Source organism: Helianthus annuus, chromosome 10, assembly GCF_002127325.2.
Source record: "Helianthus annuus cultivar XRQ/B chromosome 10, HanXRQr2.0-SUNRISE, whole genome shotgun sequence".
In the NCBI taxonomy this organism is placed as follows: Eukaryota; Viridiplantae; Streptophyta; class Magnoliopsida; order Asterales; family Asteraceae; genus Helianthus; species Helianthus annuus.
Genome location: NC_035442.2, coordinates 30,228,639 through 30,251,993, shown reverse-complemented (window position 1 = coordinate 30,251,993; position 23,355 = coordinate 30,228,639). Strand labels below are relative to the sequence as shown.

The 23,355-nt window shown below is 31.8% G+C and overlaps 4 protein-coding genes across 4 annotated transcripts; all 4 read right to left on the bottom strand.

The window, feature by feature from the left end:
• Positions 1 to 12,661: 12,661 nt before the first annotated feature.
• LOC110880916 (ATP-dependent DNA helicase PIF1-like) lies at positions 12,662 to 13,066 on the bottom strand. The gene has a single exon (XM_022129343.1). It carries the CDS (start codon positions 13,064 to 13,066, stop codon positions 12,662 to 12,664), a length of 405 nt encoding a protein of 134 aa, XP_021985035.1.
• A 10-nt stretch (positions 13,067 to 13,076) lies between these two features.
• On the bottom strand, positions 13,077 to 13,721 carry LOC110880915. The gene has a single exon (XM_022129342.1). It carries the CDS (start codon positions 13,719 to 13,721, stop codon positions 13,077 to 13,079), a length of 645 nt encoding a protein of 214 aa, XP_021985034.1.
• On the bottom strand, positions 13,718 to 16,289 carry LOC110880914. The gene is made up of 4 exons (XM_022129341.1): positions 15,893 to 16,289; positions 15,547 to 15,726; positions 14,507 to 15,439; positions 13,718 to 14,265 (listed from the first exon to the last, which is right to left on the bottom strand). Exons 1-4 carry the CDS (start codon positions 16,287 to 16,289, stop codon positions 13,718 to 13,720), a joined length of 2,058 nt encoding a protein of 685 aa, XP_021985033.1.
• A 33-nt stretch (positions 16,290 to 16,322) lies between these two features.
• LOC110880913 lies at positions 16,323 to 19,909 on the bottom strand. The gene is made up of 6 exons (XM_022129340.2): positions 19,757 to 19,909; positions 18,729 to 18,825; positions 18,346 to 18,636; positions 17,522 to 17,800; positions 16,953 to 17,391; positions 16,323 to 16,833 (listed from the first exon to the last, which is right to left on the bottom strand). Exons 1-6 carry the CDS (start codon positions 19,907 to 19,909, stop codon positions 16,323 to 16,325), a joined length of 1,770 nt encoding a protein of 589 aa, XP_021985032.2.
• Between the last annotated feature and the right edge of the window lie 3,446 nt (positions 19,910 to 23,355).

Here is a 23,355-nt window from a genome sequence, read left to right as displayed (position 1 = left end):
AATGGTAGGTTTAAGGCCTCTAGGCACTGACAGTGATGTATTGAGAATGATTAGCTATGTTGAAAAAAACAAGGTGCTAGATGTGTATATTCAACATGTTAGCAGGTTGTCTAAAAAGGATGTTGAAAAGGAACCTGAATATGTAGACCTTAGTGATGATGGAAGTTATGAGGGTAGTGATCAGCAGGATGAAGATAGTGAGGATAGTGATCAGCATGATGAAGATAGTGAAAGTGAGAGTGTTGATGGTAGTTATGAAGGATCCTGTGAAGGTAGTGTAGGTGAGGGTGAAAAGGCAGAAGGTGTAGAGACCACCCCTAGCAAACGTGTAAAGTCATTTTATAGGAAAAGTGTAAAGGCTAAGAATAGAAAAGATAGAACTGATAAGGTGGGTCAGGATGAGGATAATGAAGATCCAGATTACATTTTTGATAAAGATAATGTAGTGGAAGATTATAGTGTTGATATGAAAGAATATTATGCTGAAGTAGATGCTGACATTAGTGAACAATATGAACAAGAAATTGATGTAGATGAGGATGATGAACAGGTTGATTTAGATGGCTTTGAAAGTTTAACTGACTCAGATGGTGACACGGCTCTTGAAAGAGCTTGTAGGAGTGTTAGGAAAGACAAGAGAAGGTCTAAAACATCTGGTGAATGTCCCTTTTATCTTAGCCAGTCATTTCCTGATAAGGGCAGTATTAAGTTGATGGTCAAGAATCATGCAATTGATACTCGGAGACAACTCCATATTACAAGGAATGACAACACCAGATTTCGGGTCATATGTATGGGTGGGATTCCAAAACTGAGTAGTTGTGAAATAAATGCTGAAGGGCCCTCTCAACCAACTGCATTTAAGGGTAAATCGGGAAATACCCAAAATGCAACTGGGCCCTCATAAGTGGGAAAAACAAATGAAGATGGGCCTAACCCTAAAAAGAATATACCACCCACTTGCCCTTGGATGCTTTATGTTTCTAAAGTTAAAAAGGCAGGCTCTTAGGTTGTGAAAACCCTAAACAAAGAACATGTATGTTTGAACACCAGATATGTTAGACTGTGCATAGTTGCCTGGTTATCCAAAAAAATCCAACACACTGTGAAAAACAATCCTGGGATACCACTTAAAGCTCTACAGGAAGATCTACAAAGGAAATATCAAGTGGAAGTGACTTTGCACCAAGTTTTTAGGGCTAAGACGAAGGCAACAGAGAAAGTGCAGGGTCACTATAGGGCTCAACATGAGAATCTCAGGAATTATTGTGAGGAGCTTCTCAGATCTAATCCTGGAAGCACAGTTAAGATAGATGTTGAACCTTGTGGCAATCCTAGCAGTCCAACAAGGCAATTCAGGAGGATATATGTTTGCTTATGTGACAACTGGCACAAAACCGGTAATTTCCATACAATTTAATTAATACTTAATTTCTGCAATTATGTGATTAAATGTCAACATTGTCTGATTTCATGCTATACTTGTGAATTCATGCACGTTTATACTACAAAAATTGCTTTATGCATTAATGATAGCGTTGCGTCAGAAATACTGGTAAACTCACTGGTAAGACACATTGTGTCAACAATTCTGCAGAAAGCAGTCAGACAATAGAATTGGGGCCTAGGTGTAGGTCCAACGTCAAGAATACATTAAAACCCAAGAGTACATACAAGGGTTAACATATAGACCTCCCGAAAGCTAAAATACGCACTAAAAAGCACCCGAAACACACTCTAAATGCTGAATTTCACATATTTCAGCAAAATTCAGCATTGTAACAAGATTGTACCACGCAAAAACATGATTAAATGGTCCAGAATACTTTCCTAAGTGTCAAGAATTGCAAGTGTCACAAAAGAATACATAAAGGACACTAAACAGTGCAATGTAGCACTTTAAAGAACCGGTATCTAACCGAACAACCGGACATTATCCGGAACATCAAAATATTGCTAGAAGCATTGTTTTATTATTTCTGAGCTAATCATGATCCCCGAACACCCTAACACCCACTAAAATCATCTAGTAACTAACACATATAACTAGATGCTTGGAATTGAATTATGAACTAACTAATTGGTTAAAAATTACAATTAGACCCCCCTCCCCCTAGCTAGAAAATCGGCCCACATGTTTATTAGTGGGATTTTGTTTGATTTGTTTAATAAGATATGTTGTGTACTCTAAAGACATAATACCCAATGGTTAAACTCATGTTGGAGGTTATAAGAACAATCCTTTAGATCACAATCTTCACTTCACTTCACACACTACACCAACCTTCTTCTCCTCCCTCCTTCCCACCTTTCGGCCGAGATCAAGTCCCCACACCACCACCTCACCTTCAAACCTTGATCATCCATTCCAAGTTTGTCACAAGGTGCAAGAAGGTGTTTAAGAAGGTTTAGAGCTTGTGGATCTTGAAGGACCTTCTTCATTTGCTTTTATCCAACCATTTTGTCATCTTCAACTTCTAGTATTCTTCCCTAGCCTTGTTGCTAGTGGTGAGCCCTCATAATCTCTTATTACTTCATATGTTGTTGGTTAAAAGATGATATATAATGTTAATCACAAGAACACAAAAGAACATGATCATGATACTTTAACATAAGCTTGAAAATATAAGAATACGTGTTGAATATGTTGATTTGCTTCTTGTTGATTGATTATTAGTGTTGGTGATGTTAGACATCATATGGAAACTACTAGATTGTGATTAAACACATGATCTAGTAAGTTAAGGTGGTGATCTTGTGAAAGACCAAGATCATCATACTATATGTCTTCATGAACTTGAATAATGAAAGTGATCTTCATATGTAAAGATGATTTAAACAAAATACAAATCTTGTAAATAGATGATTACAAGAATAATTTTCCCAAGAAACCAAGTTTATTTACAAGATTTACAAAGTCATGATTTCTAAATAAACTAACCATATTTTTAGTGTTTAAACATGACTAGAAACATGTGAGTAACAAGAAAAATACAAAAGAAATATTTTTAGAAAAATCATCTTACAAGTTATAAATGACTAAATCTTTTAATAAAGTGATTTACAAACAAATAACCATGTTTTTAAGGGTAACTAAACCTACTAAATAACATGGTAAGTTACTACAAGTTTTTACAAAACTTCAAGTTCATGATAAACACATGTTTTGAAAACATGGGAAACCTCCATTTTGACACTCGGAAAGTGTTGAATAAGTTGATGATTGTTGTGATGATTTCAAAAGAAAATAAACATATGTTTTGAAAACATGGGAAACCTCCATTTTTATGGGAAACAGTGTCAGAAAAATATAAGTTTGGTGAAACTTATTCCCTAAAAATTTACCTAAAAATGTTTACCAAGGTTTCCCTAATTTTTATGTAAACTTCAAGTTAAGAAAAGAGGATTCTTCAAGATAAAAATTGATATTAAGTATGTATATTTTTGAGGAAAATATATATATTTATTGATCACCAAAATTTTGTGCTAAGTGTATGTAGTATGCATTATGTGTAAATAGTGTATTAGGACTTGAAAATACACTAAATACTCCTGAGGAGTGAAAATACAAAAATACACATGCAACATGCTTAGACAAATACAAGAGAATATATTTATGAAAATATATTACTTGAAAGATTATGTAACTTGGACAAGTTATGAACTTAAAGTGAAGTTTTGGACAAAATACATAACTCAGGTGAAAAATACAAGATACTTATATTTATTTTTGAGAAAATAATATAAGTAAGATACATAGTTAAAAATATAAATTATTTTTAACACAAGAACACATACATAAAAGATGGTGACTTGTACTTGTGCAATACAAGTCTAGTGACTAACGTTAATAAAACATGTATAGGTCACGACGCTATATAAGCAAACCCGGTGAAATTTACGGTGCAAGAACGCAAAATTGTGAGTTCATGCTCCCCCTTTTCTTTTAACTGTTTTCAATTTTATAACTTCGGGGGTGAAATACATGTTACTAAATGTTTACAGAAAAGTGTGTTCGTGTCCCCACTTTTAAATCTTTTACATACTTTTTAAACTTGGGGAAAATACATGTGTTATGGTATGATGGATACAAGAACTAAGGAATGAAACTAGAAATCGTGTCACGAATAGGGTACCAGAAGCACCATTAATCGTGTACATACTATGACCGCAGAACAAAAGGTTAGATCTAATGGGTTTTCAGGCAGCCACACTCTTGGTGAAAACTCGTACCAAGTAGTGCTTTTGTGTCTCGGTCGTGAATCGACAACTAGAAAAATGCTTATGGTTTGGATGCTTCCTTTGTCGTGTCACATGTTAATGGCCTTGCAACCCATTAACAACCTCGATACATACGGAAATACTTGATTTAAACAAGATACATACCATGTTTTCATACAAGTATACAAGTGTTCAATACAAAAACTGCATGAATTCACACCAACATTATGTTGACGATTTTCCAAAAACTCACATGTATTTCAGGTAATTAAAGTGGATGTGCGCGCGGTCTTACTCTTGCTCTGGGATGTCGTTTATGTTTATCTATGAATAATGTTGTAAACTTTTCAGGCAACATTTTATGATGTGATGTAAACTCCAAACTTAACCTATGTTTTCGGTTATGTAATGTTAATGGTATTTGAAGTCATTTTTACGAGCATGTAGTATGTTTACCATTCGTATGCAATGAGAACCTTTCATGATCACACCTCATACTTCCGCCTAAGAAAGGGGTGTGACAGCTTAGGTGCATTAAAGGCTGGATTTAAAAGCTGTTGAGAATGTCAACAACATGATCCCTACAACTAGTAAGTTGCCAAGGAAGGGAGGCTCAGTGACATGTAAAATCTGCAAGGGTGTGGGGCATAACAAGAGAACTTGTGGCAAGTCTGGAAGGAATGGGGCACAAGCAAAGGCTGGGTCATAAGCACAGGCAGGGGCACAAGGTCAGGAAGGGGCACATGCTTAGGTTGAATGTTCAAGCACAGGCTTAGATTGACTACAGTTGACATTTTTGCAGTTTGTGTCAAACTGTGATGTTTATAGTTTGTGTCAAACTGTTTTGGTACATTAGTTCATGTCAAACTGCTTAACTCTGTTTAACTTTTAGTGTTAATGGTTGTTTGGTACTTATATTTTGGTAGGATGAAACTATTTATGTATGTTTGGTATTGTACTTATATTTTGGTTGGAACATGTTGGTCATTTGTAATGTTAAAGACTGCACTTTGCAGATCTGTTTTGGTATGTTAAACGTTGCACATTTGGTATGTTAAACACTGCACATTTGGTATGTTTGGATGCTCATTTGGTATGTTTTGGCTGCACATTTGGTCATAAGCATCGGCACACATCGGCACATGTTGGTCATTTGGTTGTTGTCATAAGACATTAGATGCACAAGACATTTTGGTCATATGTCACACCCTGCTAGTTGCGGAAGCGTGTTGCATGTGACGTAAGAAAGGTAATCATTGCATCCAATCATGTATCACCGGCTCAAGACTTGTTTCCTGAAATACATGTAGTTTTAAAAAGTCAACAAAAGTTGAGCGAGTTCATGCAGTTTTTGTTATCATATGTAATCGTAGTATTCATGAAAATGAAATCTTGTAATCGTAGTATTCATGAAAATGAGATCTTTGCATTCTTGTATTGAAATCCAGGTATGTTAATAGCATATATGGAGTTTAAGGATCTATCAGTGGGTAGCGAACCCCTGACATTATGTACCATAAGTTACGTAACCAACCCGAAACAACTTTGACATTTTCCGGGATCAGAAAAGCACTCCTATGGCCTATCAAAGGAGTGGAGCGTGTCTCAAGCTCAATAGATCTACACCTTTTGCACCTTGGTCACTAAGTGATTAATGGTTAGTATGTTATCATCCTACTTATGTACATTGATCGTGTTATCATCTAAACCCATAGCTAACATACCCATAGCATTAGCATGTATGCTAACATATCCGTAGTTTTAGCATGTATTTCCCCTCGATTGTTTTAAAAACCAAAACTTTGAAAACATTGAAAGGAGGGACATGAACTCACAAATTTGCGTTCCGTGTAGTATGAAATCGAAGTGAGCGTCCGTACGTGTTAATAACCTACATGTGTACTAATCTCGTTAGACACTAGGTCTTTCAGACCTCGTACAAGTTGTTCATCTTGAATTCTTTATTATGTTCTCGTTTGTCATCTTTGGAACAACTTTGTATTTTAGAGTGTTGATAGTTTACTCGCTCGATTGTTATGTATATACATGCATTCTATACTTATTGAATTATATGTGAACGGCTTTGAACCTATGTCATTGGGCTTACCCCACGTTTTATTGTTATTGGGCCTAGCCCTAGTTTTATGTCATTGGGCCTAGCCCTAGTTTTCTTGTTATTGGGCCTAGCCCTAGTTTTCTTGTTATTGGGCCTAGCCCTAGTTTTTAATGTCATTGGGCCTAGCCCTAGTTTTCTTGTTATTGGGCCTAGCCCTAATTTTCTTGTTATTGGGCCTAGCCCTAGTTTTTAATGTCATTGGGCCTAGCCCTAGTTTTACTGTCATTGGGCCTTGGCCCATGTACTTTAGTAATTTGGGTCTTGGCCCATATATTTGCCATTGGGCCTTGGCCCATGTATTTTGGTGAGTCCATTAAATATACTCTTGCATTTTTACCAAAAATTCACCAAGCATGTAACTTAATAAGTTCGTTTTTCACATGAAAAAAATCTTGGTAATTTTTATAGTTTTTGACTTTCCGGATTCTTGTTTTTGACCACTTAGATATGTGTTCGTTTTAGTGTCTAAAAATAAGTTATTTTTAGACTCGACATTGTAGTAACTTGTTCACGATGTCGATACGCCCAATTTGTCGTCATCAAGTGTTATGTGTTTCCATTTCGGCCATTTTATTTAATTGTCTGATTTACTAGCATTTCTTGGACCATGTAGGAACATGTATGTGTATTTATTTTGATCACCCTATAGGTATCTAGTACATACACATATAGCACATAATACATGCACTTGACAAGTTTCCAAAAAAATATATAATTTTTTTACCAAAAATTACATATACATATATGGTTACATTTTTAACCATTTATTTTTGTAAAAGAATAAGTTTTAGTCCATAAAACTTATTGAATATTTAAGACTTAAATATTCTCACTAGTGCTAATACCCGCGAATTTCGCGGTGTTGAAAAATGACATGTTTATACTTCTTATATAAATGATTTATGTTAGTTATTATAAATGGACTGTACGGATAAAATTATAATGGCAATCTGAATTTAAAATACTAAAGATAACAAACGCATTGTACCGCAAACGTAAATAAAGGGGGATCGAAAAGTAAATGTAAGATATATGTTTTTTCGGGTTTTAAATAAAAACTGAAACTGTATTACTGTATTACTGTATCACTTATGCTTGCTGGAGTTTCGTAACCAATAACTTGGAATTCGTTTTCGACCAGTTGAAAAAACAATCGTCACCTAAGGAAATATGTTCAGCTTCAAGTATATCATGCCATCCAACAACACCGTACCTATGGTAGATAAAATATGAAAAAAAAATTGTTAGTAATGCATATACAAATACGGTAAAAGATAAATAATAAATAAGATAATAAATTGATTGACAAACCTTCTTTGACCATCAATATTGTGTGTACGAAGATTCTTAACCCAAGTATTTCCTTTAACAACTTTGATCTTTACTTCAGAAAACTCATTTAAACCACTTAAGTCAGTAATCAATTTGGGAAGGATCTACATTTTGTAAGAACATTAAAAATATGTAAATGTTATTAAATGAAAAACACTACAAATTAACAAAAAAATAAACATAAAACAGCATAGTATAATACCAATTCATTAGTTACTGTCATTGCGAAAAAAGGATAGTTAGGATCGTCACTAACTTGTCGATAACCTTCCACATTGCTAATATGTTCATATTCTTGCTCAATCAAAGGGTGTTGTTTAACAAAACTTGGCGACCGTGTTTATTGAATATGGTAATATTAAAATGTTTCACGTCGTTTATTTTAAAACACAAAATATCCCATGATTTAACCTTAGATCTTCAATAAATTTAAACCAACCATCAGCAAAACAATAATTTGGACCAATCTTTCTAATACCGACTTCCCATTTATGATTCTCGGATACGTTAAGTATAACCTTGTTATCCGGTAAAGGATAATCATAATGTTTTGAAAGAAAAGTATCTGGTAGAACCTGTAAAAAAATCAATTATTACAAATTTATGAGTATTATGTTTTTAATAAATCGAGATAAAAAAATAAAAATCTATAATAAAATTACATACCATTTGACTTTGTAAAGGATTTTGAATAATTTTACCAAACGGTTTCCCCCACTCATTATTTGGATCATGACAGAAGAGCTTGAACTTGAAAGTACGATCACCAAGATAGTTGAAAATAATAAAGAAATATCCATGGCAAAAGTAATTTAAAACCTCAGACCATCCATCCGTAAAGTAGAATACATCTTCTATTAATTTGATAACAACACACCATGAATGCGTTTCATCAAATTTAAGACTAACAGTTGAGGATTCTAACTTATTCATCCATATAAATCTATTCATACATATAAGTATAGCCTGAAAACCAAAAAAAGAAAGGGAAAATTTCTTTCGAGTAAAAGATCAAACAATACTAATCATTAGTTTAAATAAAATAATAATGAAAGTTATGTACATGTTGAAGGGATAGCAGATCAAGTATAGTTATGATAAAATACGGATCATGACGATACATGTTAACCGAAACACGAAAGTTCAGAAAGAAGACTAACAATCGAATAGTACTGACAACACATAGAATGAAAGAAAAAAATTACGAGTATGTATTTATATGAGAAAATTGGCAAAGTATAATTAAAAATACTATAGAACCAAAAGTTGTTATAACTATTTATGTAAATAATTATTCAACTAAATATTGACAAAAAAATATAGAAATTAATGTAAATGTGTAATAAAAATTTAATAGATTTATAAAATCTTGCTAGTAATAAAAATTTAACAGATTTTTAACGGATTTATGAAATCTTGGTAGTAATTAGTTAATATCTATTTATGTATAATATTCAAATAAATAATGGGCAAAAAAAAACAACGTTTATGTCAAATTATGAAATAAACGGATATATACAAAATAAAAATATCAATACTTAAATATTAAAATTAAAATACCTACTACAATCATCACATATCAACTCAATACTCCTTCAACACTCATATCATCTTCAATCAAAAATCACAAAGCTCAAGAAACGTAAAACGACGGTTGAAGAAGAAATTGGTAAAGTAACTTTACCGACTTATTTTCCGATCATTTTAACGGCAATCTTCGCTTTGATTTACACACTTATTATCAAATCACTTGAACGCCAATTTTCGCTTTGAGTGACTTCACCGACTTGTTTCCGGCGATTATTGATAAATTACACGTGAAATCAGGTTTTACTTTTTTATGAAATTAAATGTTCTGTATCTTATGTGTATCTAAAAGAGATTAGATTCTATCGCATGTGTTTCAAACTATATAATTTCTGTTAATTAGATGACTTGGTTGATATATTTTGTGGATCTTGTTGTGAAAATTAAAATTTCTTGATTAACATTGTTATTTGGATGATTGAATAGGTTATAACATAAAATTTCTTGATTAACATTGTTATTTGTTGTGTATGTTATGTGTATCTAAGACGGATTAGATTGTATTGTATGTCTTTCAAAGTATAAAATTTAAGTTAATAAAGTTATTTGGTTGATATATTTTGTGGATCTTCTTGTGAAAAAAGTTATGATTTTTTTGTTTAACATTGTTATTTGGATGATTGAATATTTTATCAGGATTACATAAAATTTAATATTGATAATATTTTTTTGACTTATATTGAAATAGGATTACATTGATGTCATATACTTTTCTTTTTCATTATATATGAGAGTATATGTATACACTAAGATTAAACACTAAAAAAAGAGGTATCTTGTTATAAATTGATGAACTAAATAGAGTATTTATTTAGTTGTAATCAAATACATTGATCAGATAACAGTTCCTTTGTTATTGTTTATATGTAGATTGTATACTGTATATTGTATTATTGTATATTGTATATTGTAATCAAATATATAGATGCTATGTTACAGGTATATAAAAATGACTTCGTCATGCGTAACTGTGTTAGATGAGGATTCCTCGATGAAACTGGTATGCTACAAATGTTACAAAAAAAGTATATCTAAATTGTGTTAGATAATATCTAAAACATAAATTTAACCACAGGTGCTGCCAATTGACTTTGTTAAGAGTGTATATGGTGATTATTGGCAAAGAACTAAACTAATGATACATCATGAAAGTCGAAGAAGTTGGCCAGTTTATTTGAGAAGTATAAGCGGGGAATCTGTTATAACTGACGGTTGGAATAATGTGGTAAGGGATCTTCAGTTGACAAAGCAGACATTCTTGCGCTTAAGGATAATCGAAGATAAAAATATTGAAATGGATTGTTTCATCGAGAACATATGTGGTGAATCTTTTTTAACAGTAAACCGTTACGACATTTTAAAGATAATAGTAAGTATACGACTATGTATGAATCTATTTTTTTATTATAGTTGTAAAATAAATGATATACATATATATTTGAGACTAAAATGCTACATAACTTTTCAGGTGATTCCAGAAGCTTATGTCACAAAATGTTACTCTTACACGCCAGTCAACGATTATTATAACATATGTGCAGCAGGTCAGATTTGGAAAGTTGAGACGGACAAAATAAATGATAATTATGTTTTTACAAAAGGTTGTCCGAAGTTATTTGATGATCTTGGGATAGAAGATGATGATATAATGTTGTTGATGAAGACGGACAGCAAAACATTTGAGTTAAAGATTTATCGTCGAGGAGTTGAGGTTGTTTTGACCAACAAAGAAGAAAGTGAAGATGAGTCTATACTGGAAATACCTAAAGACACATACTACAAAAACGTCCAGTTTGTAAGTATTTTCAACTTCAACTATAACGGTTTACTAATAAATATATCTCTTTTGCTAATATCTTATTGTATACCAGACATTCTATGATGATGATGACTCGATAGATGAGATGATTTCTGAGGTACAAAGCTTATATTTATGTAGATTAAAATACATTACAATCCGATTTTGTAATTTTATTAACTATCATACACAGATTCATGAAGGTAGTAAAAAACAGGAGGTGAATAAGAAGATTGCTGGAAAAGAAAAGTCGAAGGTAGAAACAAAGATTTCGATGACAGAGGAGACAAACAAACCAACAAAACATGATGTAATTATTTCAAACATAATAATAGATGATTAGTTTCATTAATATATGTAGACATATTTAATTAATAGTCGTTGGTTATTGTTATCTAAAGTTAGTGGTTCTCTTAACAGGTTAAGAAGAAAGGAAAACAGGTAGAGGCATATTGTCATGCGGAGGTCAGTAAGGAGCTGATATGCGGGACAGAAATTGAAATGCCAAATGTCTCAACAGTTGGACAGAGAACTCGGAAACGGATGGTACGTATATGATAAAATAACAATATGTAGTGATCAACATTTGTTATAATTTTAGATATTAGTCTAAATATAATGTATGTCTTAATAAATAAGGTAAACGAAAAAAGAAAGAGAGATGATCATGCATTGAAGATATTGGATGTTAAAGGAAAAGTTGTTGCAAGGACAAATACTGTTGAGAAAATTGGTAAATATGATTTCACACAGAAAGGAGAAAACCGCATGGTATGTTTTTTTACACAATCAATAATAAACTGAAATACAATAACATGGATATGGCTGATTTACTTGTTAAATACGGCATTCATGCAGAGAATGCCAGCTAATGTTGTAAGACTTTCCGGATTCAGAAATAAAGTGCATGAGTTAAAAGTGAGGAACATGAATGGAAAAACCATCAAAATGAATCTTAGGCGCCAGAAGAATGGAAATGCTGTAAGGTATGCAATAGAAGGTTGGCCGATGTTCATGAAGGAGAATGGCCTTCGTTTGGGTGAGACACTGCATTTCACATTTGCAAGTTCAGGAAATCTCCTGATCTTATCACACGTGGATGGGGTTAATGCATGTTAACAGGTAATCTAATGATGAAGGTGTTTGTGTAGAAGAAATGATGACTCTTTTCATGTTTTTATGTTTACTCTTTTTTGGACAAATCATTTATGGTTATCATGTTTTATTTTGTTCCTAGGTAGTTTAAGGTTAAAGACAATTACTATTATATCATCCAACCACGTACCATATTTTTGAATGTAATTAACAGTTGGTATCGTGTATAAACACTTGTTGGTTATCAATGTTTAAATATATCTATTTACAAACTAACATGTGTTTGTTTATATGTGCTTCAGACTGTTTATATAAATTTTATGTAAGATATATTACAAATGTAATGTAAAAAAAAATTCTAAAGTAAAAAGTAAAGATAAATATCGGAATAAAGCAAGGAATAATATCACAGTTGGAAATTAATATTAAAATAGTGAAACTATAAATCAAACTATAAATTTGAGAATATCTCTTTGTACACAACATTTGTAGTTTTATTCGTAACGTTCCCATCAGCGTCTAATATTAACATCCTTAAACCATCCATGCTTTTGACTCTTGAAAACTGCAACATATAGTTGTCCGTGAGTGAAAACAGGCTGCTTTAGAAACAAACCAACCTTCGATAATGACTGTCCCTGGCTTTTATTTATCGTCATTGCAAAACACACAGCTATCGGGAATTGCCTTCTTTGAAGCTTGAAAGGTATTCGTTTGTCAGAGGGCGAAAGATTGATCCTTGGTATAAAAGTTCTAGTACCAATATTATTACCAGAAATCACTTTTGCTTCAATAATCCAATCACCAAGTGTAACGACTTGTAATCTTGTACCATTGCACAGACCGTTTTTCTGATCAAGGTTACGTAAAAGCATGATGGGAACACCAACTTTTAAAACCAACTTATGATTCGGCATTCCTGAAACTTTAAGACCATTTAGAACATCGAGGGGGGTAAACATTGTGTCGAATATGGTCAGTTACATTCTCAGATTGGCAGATAGAATCTGAACTTAGATACTCTTTATGATCACCAGGAAACATTGCTAATAAGGTATCATTTATCTCGTGAACAACGTCGTTCTTAGGAGAACGTATGGCTCTTTCTTGAAAATAATTTGGATCATTGAACGATTCAAGTATCGAAGGATACATAAAGTTGATCAGACTACCAATAGGGTTAGTGGACTCAGTAATCAACAATTCTTGAGGTATATCAATAACAGCTTCTCCGTCGTTGCGACCACCAAGTTTTCCCTCGCCAATATCCAAAAGCCATTTAGCAAACTCTTTTGTCTTGTCAATATCACCATGATTCATGCCAACAGTGAGCCTCATGTTTTTTGTTAGCGTTAGTAACTTGCATTTATTCCATATATATGACGAACTCAGTGAAGCATTCACGATATCTTGTCTAGAGCCATTAGGAACAACAGGAAGAATCTGTCTAAAGTCACCACCAAATACAATTACCTTTCCTCCAAATGGTAAAGCTTCGCTATTTGAACAATCAGGCATCAATATATCTTTTAAGGTTCTATCCAATGCTTCAAAGGCATGTTTATGAATCATTGGAGCCTCATCCCATATAATAAGTTGTGTTTTTTTAAAAGACACGCAAGTTCAGATCCAGGCTTCATGCGGCAAAGAGAATCCTCATTTAGATTCAGAGGGATGGAAAACCGAGAATGGGCTATTCGACCTCCAGAAAGTAGCAAAGAAGCTATACCACTTGAAGCAACATTTAAAACAATTTCAGACTTACTTCGAATTGCTGCCGACAATGTCTTCCAAAGAAAGGTCTTACCGGTGCCACCATATCCGTAAAGAAAAAATACACCGCCTTTGTTCGTTCTAACAGATTCCATAATCTGATAAAAAACATTACGTTGCTCATCTGTTAAAAGTACTAACATATTATTCAACTCATCTTTCATGGTATTTTGGTAATAAGATAACTCCTCGTTGATCAATCGATTGTTAGACGAAGAAATAGACTCATCATCAGGGTAAGGCATATTTGAATAGTTCCTCAGCGATGAGTTATTACGAAGTAAGAACTTCTCAATCTCTAACAATGCCAAATTCTTTATTTCTTCGTCAGAGTAATGTAAATCTGCAAAAAAAAAAGAAGAAGATGTATTTAATAATACAATAAGTCGTACATTTGAGTATTAAAATATATTTTGGTAAATATGATATAAATGAATTTGAAGGGTAAATAATAAACATTTTTTTGGACAAATGAAGTTTTTTTTTATTTCATTCAGATAATAAATTTATAAACAAAAAATAATTAAATTGATAAATATATTAATTGAATATTAGATAACATGCAAAAATTAAAAAAGACATACCATCAACATTTAAATGTTTTTCTTGTCTATATAAAATGTCATCCGATAAATATGTCCATATCTTCTCCCATACAAAATCAGGTCTAGACAAACTACCAGACATCAGCATTGTTCCAAATAACGTCCGTAGATAAGTAGCGCTTCCATACACATTAGCTTCTTTAATAGCTTCAATGTACTCGTTATCATCATCCAAAAGCCCTAGCGCATAGCATGCGTCCCTGAAAGTTGGATACAAAGTACCATTTACAGTACGGATATCTTCAAAAGATTTTGGTCCCTTTACTTTGTTCAATAATATTCTGAGGTAGTATGCTTCACCAGCTGAAGGAAACACCGAATGAATCCTACCGATTGAAGGATGTCGTTTCCTTATATCCCAACTGCGAGTACTTAATTTAAAAACAAACTTTGAAGGAAACTCAACATAAGTAAGCTTACGTGCCTCAGGTAATCTTTCGTTACACTTCATCCAAGATAAGAACATAGTAGAAGCAACAGATGGTTTGTTAAGAACCTCGTCAATGTCATCGTCTGCACCATATACTACGTTTTGCTGACCAGGTAAATGAAACGGCAATCGAATAACTGCGGGATATCGATAATGAATATCATAGGAAAAGATCCTCCAAGCAGATTCGCATGCAGAAATATACCGGCAATCGTAATACTTTTCTATCTCATCGACTACAGGTTCCTGCTCATCCTGATTTCCACTTTCAACAACTCTAAGAGTAGTTCTATCTGGGCCTTTGTTAATGTACTTGAACAAATATTTGATATAACCAACTTGATTGCACCATTCAACGTTAATATGCGCCTGGTATCTTTTTAGCAGCACTTTACTATATGGAACAACATATCTATTGTCTACGTTCACACGTGATTTAACAACAGATAGGCTAGAATCCCTTCTACGATAAACTAGAAATCCTTTTTTTTATCCAAACATGTTTCGTTAACAATTTTTTGAGGAAACTTCTTCGAACACTTACGATTGATCATGCAAGGACAATTCATATTGAGAGGACCACACGGACCATGAATCATGTAGTCTGCTAAAAGTTTATATAACTCTGGATCCTTGGCTATGTCTGGAATTTCGGCAGAAATGATTGGATATAGTTGGTCAACCGATAGTATCTTGTTGTCAGAATGCATGAATACACATATGTGTGCATGAGGAAGTCTGCGTTTTTGAAATTCAACAGTATAGACAACTACAGAGTACAATAACAAAAATATCATAAATTAGAAAAAAAAATATATAACTAACTTATATTATCAACAATAAATATAGATTAATAATAATAAAATTAATAAAAATTAAAGTAACGTTATTTAAAAACATTAGCCTTTAAATGTTATCGTATAAAAGAAACATACCAGAATTAACTCTACCCAGCAACTTGCCTTCTTTCAAGTCTTTTGTTATGGAATCTAGTTTTATCTTGAAAATTCGACACAAAATGTCCGGTCTATCTTCAGGCCTTATCGTCGTATCTTTTAAAAACCTTTGCACTTCCGGCCAATTTGGATTACATGTAATAGTGATGAAAAAATCTGGATACCCAAACCATTTGCACAAAGACATTGCATCTAAGTAATTTTGCATCATATATCGAGAACCGCCAGTGAAGGAAGATGGAATAAAGATACGTGTTCCAATTTTTGACATATCTTTTTTTCCAGCATTATTTGCATTTTGTATATTCTGAACAGTTTCTGACCTCAAATGCGTTTGTTGTCGCCGTATGTAAAACAACCTTTCACTCTCGATCATAGTGTAAGCATCAACAACAAATTGTTGGAAAAGTCATTTTGCATTATGAATAACAGAAAACTTATCGACACGATCTTGTAATCTATAAGCAAAGAACTCACGCATAGTACACATTGGACGTTTGCTGTTCGTGTCTGGATTGAGACCTCTATAAAGAATGTCAACCCTGTACATATCTTCTCCATATGGAAATAGAAGAGGGTATTGTAGAGAAAGATAAGAAGGATGTAATTCACTTATGCGTTCAATCCGACCAGATCTTCTTTTCACTACTATATCACGACTCTCAACAGCTTGAGTCAGATCTCCAATAACTAATGCAACAACTTCAGAAGCTTCAGGAAGGTTATATGTCCTACCATCTTTGGATCTTTTACCAATAAGACAAAGCTTCAAGTCGATGTAAGGGTTTTCATTTAAACAGTTTCTAGCTTGTCTATAACTTTTAACCAAAGCGTTGTTAGTGTCTAACATAAGTGTAAGTTCCTCAATGATCTGAACATCAAAAGCTGACTCAGTTATTGTAAAAGAAGTGTTTGAGCCCCTGTAAAATTAACAAAATGTATGGATTAATAATGTTTATATCTGTATTACAAACATTAATAGCATATAAATAAATCCACCAATATAGGTAATTATAAAGACTACGAAATTAATACATACCCAACAGCATTTTGTCGATTAAATATTTCATTATCTGTGTCGTATATATACAACTGGTTGAATTTTGGCTCATTTCCATCATCAGGTAATAGACTCCCAATAGTATGATAATTTTGACCAATTAATCGAAAGACATAAGGTGCATTTCCACGGTTGATACTTTTGTCAATCCTTCCTCCCATAGATGTAATGGAGAACATAGAATTATAACACCGAATGTTTTTTAAAAAGAATTTGCTCTTCGCACTGACGCCAACATATAGATCTTTCAAAATTTCAGGAGGCTGCTTAAAATCAGGTAACAAAACTTTACCGTATGAACAACAAATGAAATAGTTAAGTTTATTTCGCTTATGTTCTCCCCTATCCGCCTCTGCTTTCCATAGCTTTGGGTTACACGTTCGACAAACGATGATCTGGTCACCATGATCCAAGTAGTCTGTATGTTTTTTTTTTTTGTATTTCAGTTAAAAGATTAATATTATTAAACATAATAAATCTATGTTGTTCAAAGTCAATATAAAAATAAATATGTGAAGCAGTAATAAATAAAAGAGGATTAGCTTTACCTTTTGAAACACCTTTTAAATGTTGATCTATGATATCAGCAACCTCGTTATCATCATCTGTTGTCAAATCAATAATAGGTATAGGTGTTAAGTTTCGTCGTTTTCTTACTAATTTACGCTTTCCTGATGACATTCTTGTCAATGGTGAAAGTTCGTTTGATGCGAGAACAGTATTTGGTGGAGTTCTAGATGATGACGAAGGTATGATGTCAAGACTTAAAGTAGATGCTGAGTTGCTTGTAATGTTTGTTGGAATACCACTGGAAGATGCAATGTTTCCTATAAAATTATTATAACAAATGATATAAAATCATATAATAAAAAACAAACTGAAAAAAAAAATATATAATTTCTTTAAGTATATATAAAAAAGTTTGATAATAATAATGTTTCATCAACCAAAATTAATGTACAGAAATGACATGGATTAGTAAAATTAGAGAGAAATAAAGTTGTTATGTTTTTTAAAACACTTGATGATAGACGAAAAAAATCTTATTTCATAATTTGATAAACACGACATTCCTCGCGTCTTACCTAAATTGAATTTAGATGAACTGGAAGAGACATTGATGCTTGATAGGACGCTAAAAGATGATCTATTCAACGTAAAAGTTGTGTTCGGACTAATATTCTCTTTATTGAGTCTGTGTTGAGATTTTATTTAATCTTTTGCTATTCAAATAAATCCGTCTAGCCTTCCTTCTTTTTGCAGCCTCATCCTTGTCTACATTACGTATAGCAACTAAAATGACATATACATTAGTTAAATTTATATCAATAAAATATTTGTAATAAAGTAAGTAATATAGATTTGAAAATACCATTGGAAATATCATGTGAAGGATATGTTGAAAAAGGAAGATTCATCTTATGAATTTCCGAAGATGATAAACCGCAAGAAAAATTGATGTTTATACCACGGCTAGAAAATGATCTGTTATACATGGGAGATGTGGATGAACTTAAATTCTCTTTATTATTAGAAGTTGAATAATTTAGTGTGGATTGACTCTGCGATGAGGTTGTATTGAATCTTTTACTATTGGAATATATTCTTCTAGCTTTTGTTCTTTCAAAAGCTGCAGATTTGTCAGTGTTGCTGCATATATCAACTGAGATGATATATGAATTAGTAAAACAATGAAATGAAATGAAAAGACAATTGAATAAATAATATTTCATAAAAAATACTTTAAGAACATACCGTTAGATATATCAGACAAAGGATTTCTTGAATTCACATTTATGTTACGAAAATCGGGACTTGATGCGGATGAACCTTTACGAATGTGAGACATTTTCTATAATGCAAAGTATAATTACTTGTCATATATTGTTGCACATAAATAAATATATAAAGTTAGATACACTAAATGTATAATGAGGATAGAACACGTACCTTATATCACGTGAAAGCGGTAAGTATAATAGTATACTTTATCAAACTCGATCAGTGACTTCTTTGTTGTGAGAACAAATGATGTACATATAAATAACAATATATGAGAGTGTATTCAAGTACTGAAAAGGAAATAACCTTAAATATGGATATAAATTTAATTGATACTAATTAAGAAATAATGCGTTATTGTATTCCCTAAATTTATGAAATCTGCATTTTAGGTAATTACACGTTTTTTAAAAAACTTATTAGTTGGATCGTAAAATATATATGGAATGCAGAAAAATTCTATATCGGACAGGTATGCTTTCTATAATTATCACACCTTAACTAATTTAAATAAAATATTATTAGTAACTATAAGTGGACAGCATAAATTTCTCTAAAAAATATATTTAAAATAATTTTCTTTGTTTTTTTTAAACATTGGAAAAATTCGATATATGTTATCATAATACATGTTCAAGTTATATGAATAGTTATAATAAAAACCACATACAAAATACACATATACTATTAGTTAGAGTTAAATGAAATGTAAAGAAAAGACATTAAAATGGAACTAAAATTAACAGGTACATTAAAATAATGATTATTATTCAAAACCAAACATCAAACTTTCGGAATTCAAAACATGTATTGTCCGAAAGAAACAAATAAAAACCATAAACCAAAACCACGAATTCAAACAATCAATTGTATTAGACGACATCAACAAAAACCAACTTTTAAAAAACAACCAATAACTTAATGTTATTAAAACTTCAAAACTATTTCTCAATTTTAGGAATTAAGAGGTTCCTCTTCTCTGCATTATTGACATCCTTAACCTCGCCAGACTTACGGAGCTTCGTTGCAGATGTGTGAGAATCTTCTTCAACGTCATAGACTTGAACCAAGTTCCGCTTCACTTCATCCTTAGCTAACATGGAATCAGGAGTATCAGTGACATCCAAAGAAACAGGTGAAACGGTGCTCGCCATGTTAAATACAGGAGTAGTGTTTTCGGTTCATTTGGCACCAGAGTCCTAACAAAAGACAAATTTAACAGGTTACAAACGCAACTCATAGTTGAACATATAAATAATAAAACAAAGACTAACAAAACACAAATTCACACAAATACCTTGAAACCATCAGATGTCTGAGATTCAAATTCTGAAGCATCAATATTGAGAGAGATATTCTGAGAAGACTGCATATTTTTTAAATTAAAATTAAAAAAAAATGAAATATAAACTTTAGGAAAGTAAAATGTTTAAAACGTAAACCAATAAGGTAAGAAAATTTATGTAACATACAGTTATCTGTGAAGAAGATTGCTTGTCTTGAAGTACAGATATAACGTTAGGATCCACAGTCAGCTTGAGTATACCATACTTATGGATGTTATACTTCAAGACGTAGCTAGTAACGTCTATTTTAAAAGCAGCAGTCTAGCCAACCAATGCGTCTACTTCAGCAGGAATCTTCATGGAATCAGAACACTGAAAATAGTAAAATATTGATCATTTATCAAGAAATATTAACTTTTATGTAAATATAAAACATAACCAATATGAGTACAAAAAGAAAACTTACAAATTCAGGGTTGGCAGTAAGAATATCATCAACAGACTTTCCTAATAACTTCCGTGCTTCACGATCAAACAAAGTAAGTGTAACAGAGGCAGAAGGGTCTTGAACTCTAAGTTGAATCTTAAACCTATTGAATGTTGTAATGTCCATATTGTAAAACAAAATAAACGTCGTGCATGAAAAAATGAGAGTTCAAAAGGTATATTGACTTACTTGAGAGAAGAAGTTACAGTTTTAAAAGCACAACGATCAGAGAGACAGGTAAGAACCTCCTTTGTAACAGCTGAACCTGATTCCTGGGTGTCATCACTCAGATTAACAACTTTGTTGATCTTCTTGTTACATCTGTTACAACCCTCATAGAACCATCCTTCATCTTTGTAAACACCCATTATATTACCCAGAACAATGACCTTGCAAACCTGCATATTTATATGATAAGATAAAAATATATACACTAAAGTTGTAGTGTAAACTTTTCAATTATCAAAAAATTATACCGTCTTAAGCGAAAAGACATCACAAATATTGAAAAAATCTTTGCTCTGCAAGATTTCCTCTTCAACAGATTTTGCCATGGAACCAAGGCTCGTGGATTCACTGACTTCAATAGAATTTGCAAACAAATTGTTGAAGAAAAAAAATAATGTATATTTTAATAAGGTATACGTTCATCATAATATTGATAATAATTCAATCGATAAGGTAAATAAGAAATAACGTGTACAATCTTTTTTCATACCTGTTTCTGAACTCATCGACTTTAGGACAATCATGATTGCAAAAAAGACGACTAACCGTGTATGAATTGTTAACATACGCAACCCCTAGTAAGAAACAGTAGGAAATTAGAAATGAAAAATATATAACATAAGAAAAATTAGACTAAAAAAAGTTACTAAGGAAAGAAAACAAATCATTCCACCACTTGACCTTGCCAAACTGCAATATAATGATTGCATGAACATTTTTTCCTTTGATACTCTCAAAAAACGACAAAACTTGATCACAGTATTGATCCCACAGAGTAAGAAATATTGTCCGACCCCTAAGTAATTAATCAAATTCAAAAAAAAAAAAATTGGTATAAATAAAGTTGCATAAGTTTCATTATATAAATATGGTAAAAAACTACAAACATATGTTTGCTATCAATTGTAACAATAATATGTATACTGGATTCTAAGATAATCGTTAAAATGCTTACTCCAGATCAGATATCTGTTATAGTAACTTTAACAGACTGCTTTCCAGTTGATTTGTTAGTTACAGTCTCTTTTAGAAATGATCGACTCAAATAACCAATAACATCTACAACAATACAATATCGATCAATAAGATGAGGTTACTAAATGAAAAAAAAATATTAATGAAAAAAACAATAACATATTTTGAAAAAAATATTTCATATACATACCAACTGTAGAGTTTGAAATAGCATTACTGTTCAAGATGTCCGCAAAACTCAAGAAATCAGAGCCATACGGTGATCCACCAATATCTTCACATGGAATAACTTCGGTTGTACCCTGGAAACATAGCATATTTTGATTGTCAACATACCTGTACGTAGAGTTATTAAAACCTATAGTTGGATTCCTGATAATCAAACATTTCTTTTCAACTAATGACGGGCAAAATTGTGGTAAAACTCTATTCAAGCATGTTGCCTCCATCTTTGTCCCCTGTATAACGTATGAACACTATACTTAAATAAATATAAATAAAATAGTATTAAATATAGTATAATAAAGTATAAAATTTAAAAAAATTTCATATATATATTGATAAATTGATAAAAAAAATAAATAAATAAACCTCTTCATCAATTAGAATCATGTCAAATGAGTATAATTGACTGGGATTCCTCCTTTCAAGGTGTTCCCAAACCCTGATCACCCTAACCTTGACAGAAAACTGCTCTTGAAATGCATCAACAGCTCTCAACATAGTAATGTTATGGTTCTCCATTATATCTATCAGATGGCATAAAACGTATTTCAATATACGAATCAGGAAAACTAAAGAACAATGAAAAATAGTAAAACAAACAAAATGCAGAAACATTTTCGAAGGAAAAAGAGATTTTAAAAAAGTTGTTTTTATTCAAAGAAGTTTATCATATGGTTCTATAATATATAAGAATTGTAAGATGAAAGATTAAAACGTAACCAAATAAATGTAGTAATATGAATGACACAATGCGGAAATGAATGGAGTTTTGAAATAATATTTATAGTACCAAAATGAAAAGGTATAGAAGGAAACAATCAATCATTATAATAAACATGATAAACATTGAACAATCAAGAATCAACAATCAGCAACCAGCAATCAAGAATCAACAATCAGCAATCAAGAACCAATCAATAACATCTTCTACATCAATACCAAAAATAATAAAACATATGAATATGGATAGTATTAATTTGAATATTCTTTAAAAAAATAGATTAAAGAATTTTTTAATATATATTTTAGTTCGAAACTTTAAAATTGATTATATTGATAAAATCAATTTGCAAATTCTTCCCAAAAATAAATGAAGATTTTACATATTATTAATAACATCAACACAATTTACGGTTGTTATATAATTTAAATAATATAGTAACCACCCTTCCAAATAATTACATATTATTTCTAAAAATAAATAAACCTATTTTAGGTGAGCTTATAGATGTCAACGAACAGTATGAAGAACACATATATATGAATCACTTTTTTGATTTACATTTTTTATATATAATGTATAATCAAAATCAAAATATTTAGGTTTATAACAATTGCTAAAATATTAAATAATTATATGACAAATATTATATTGCCTATTATTATTATTATTATTATA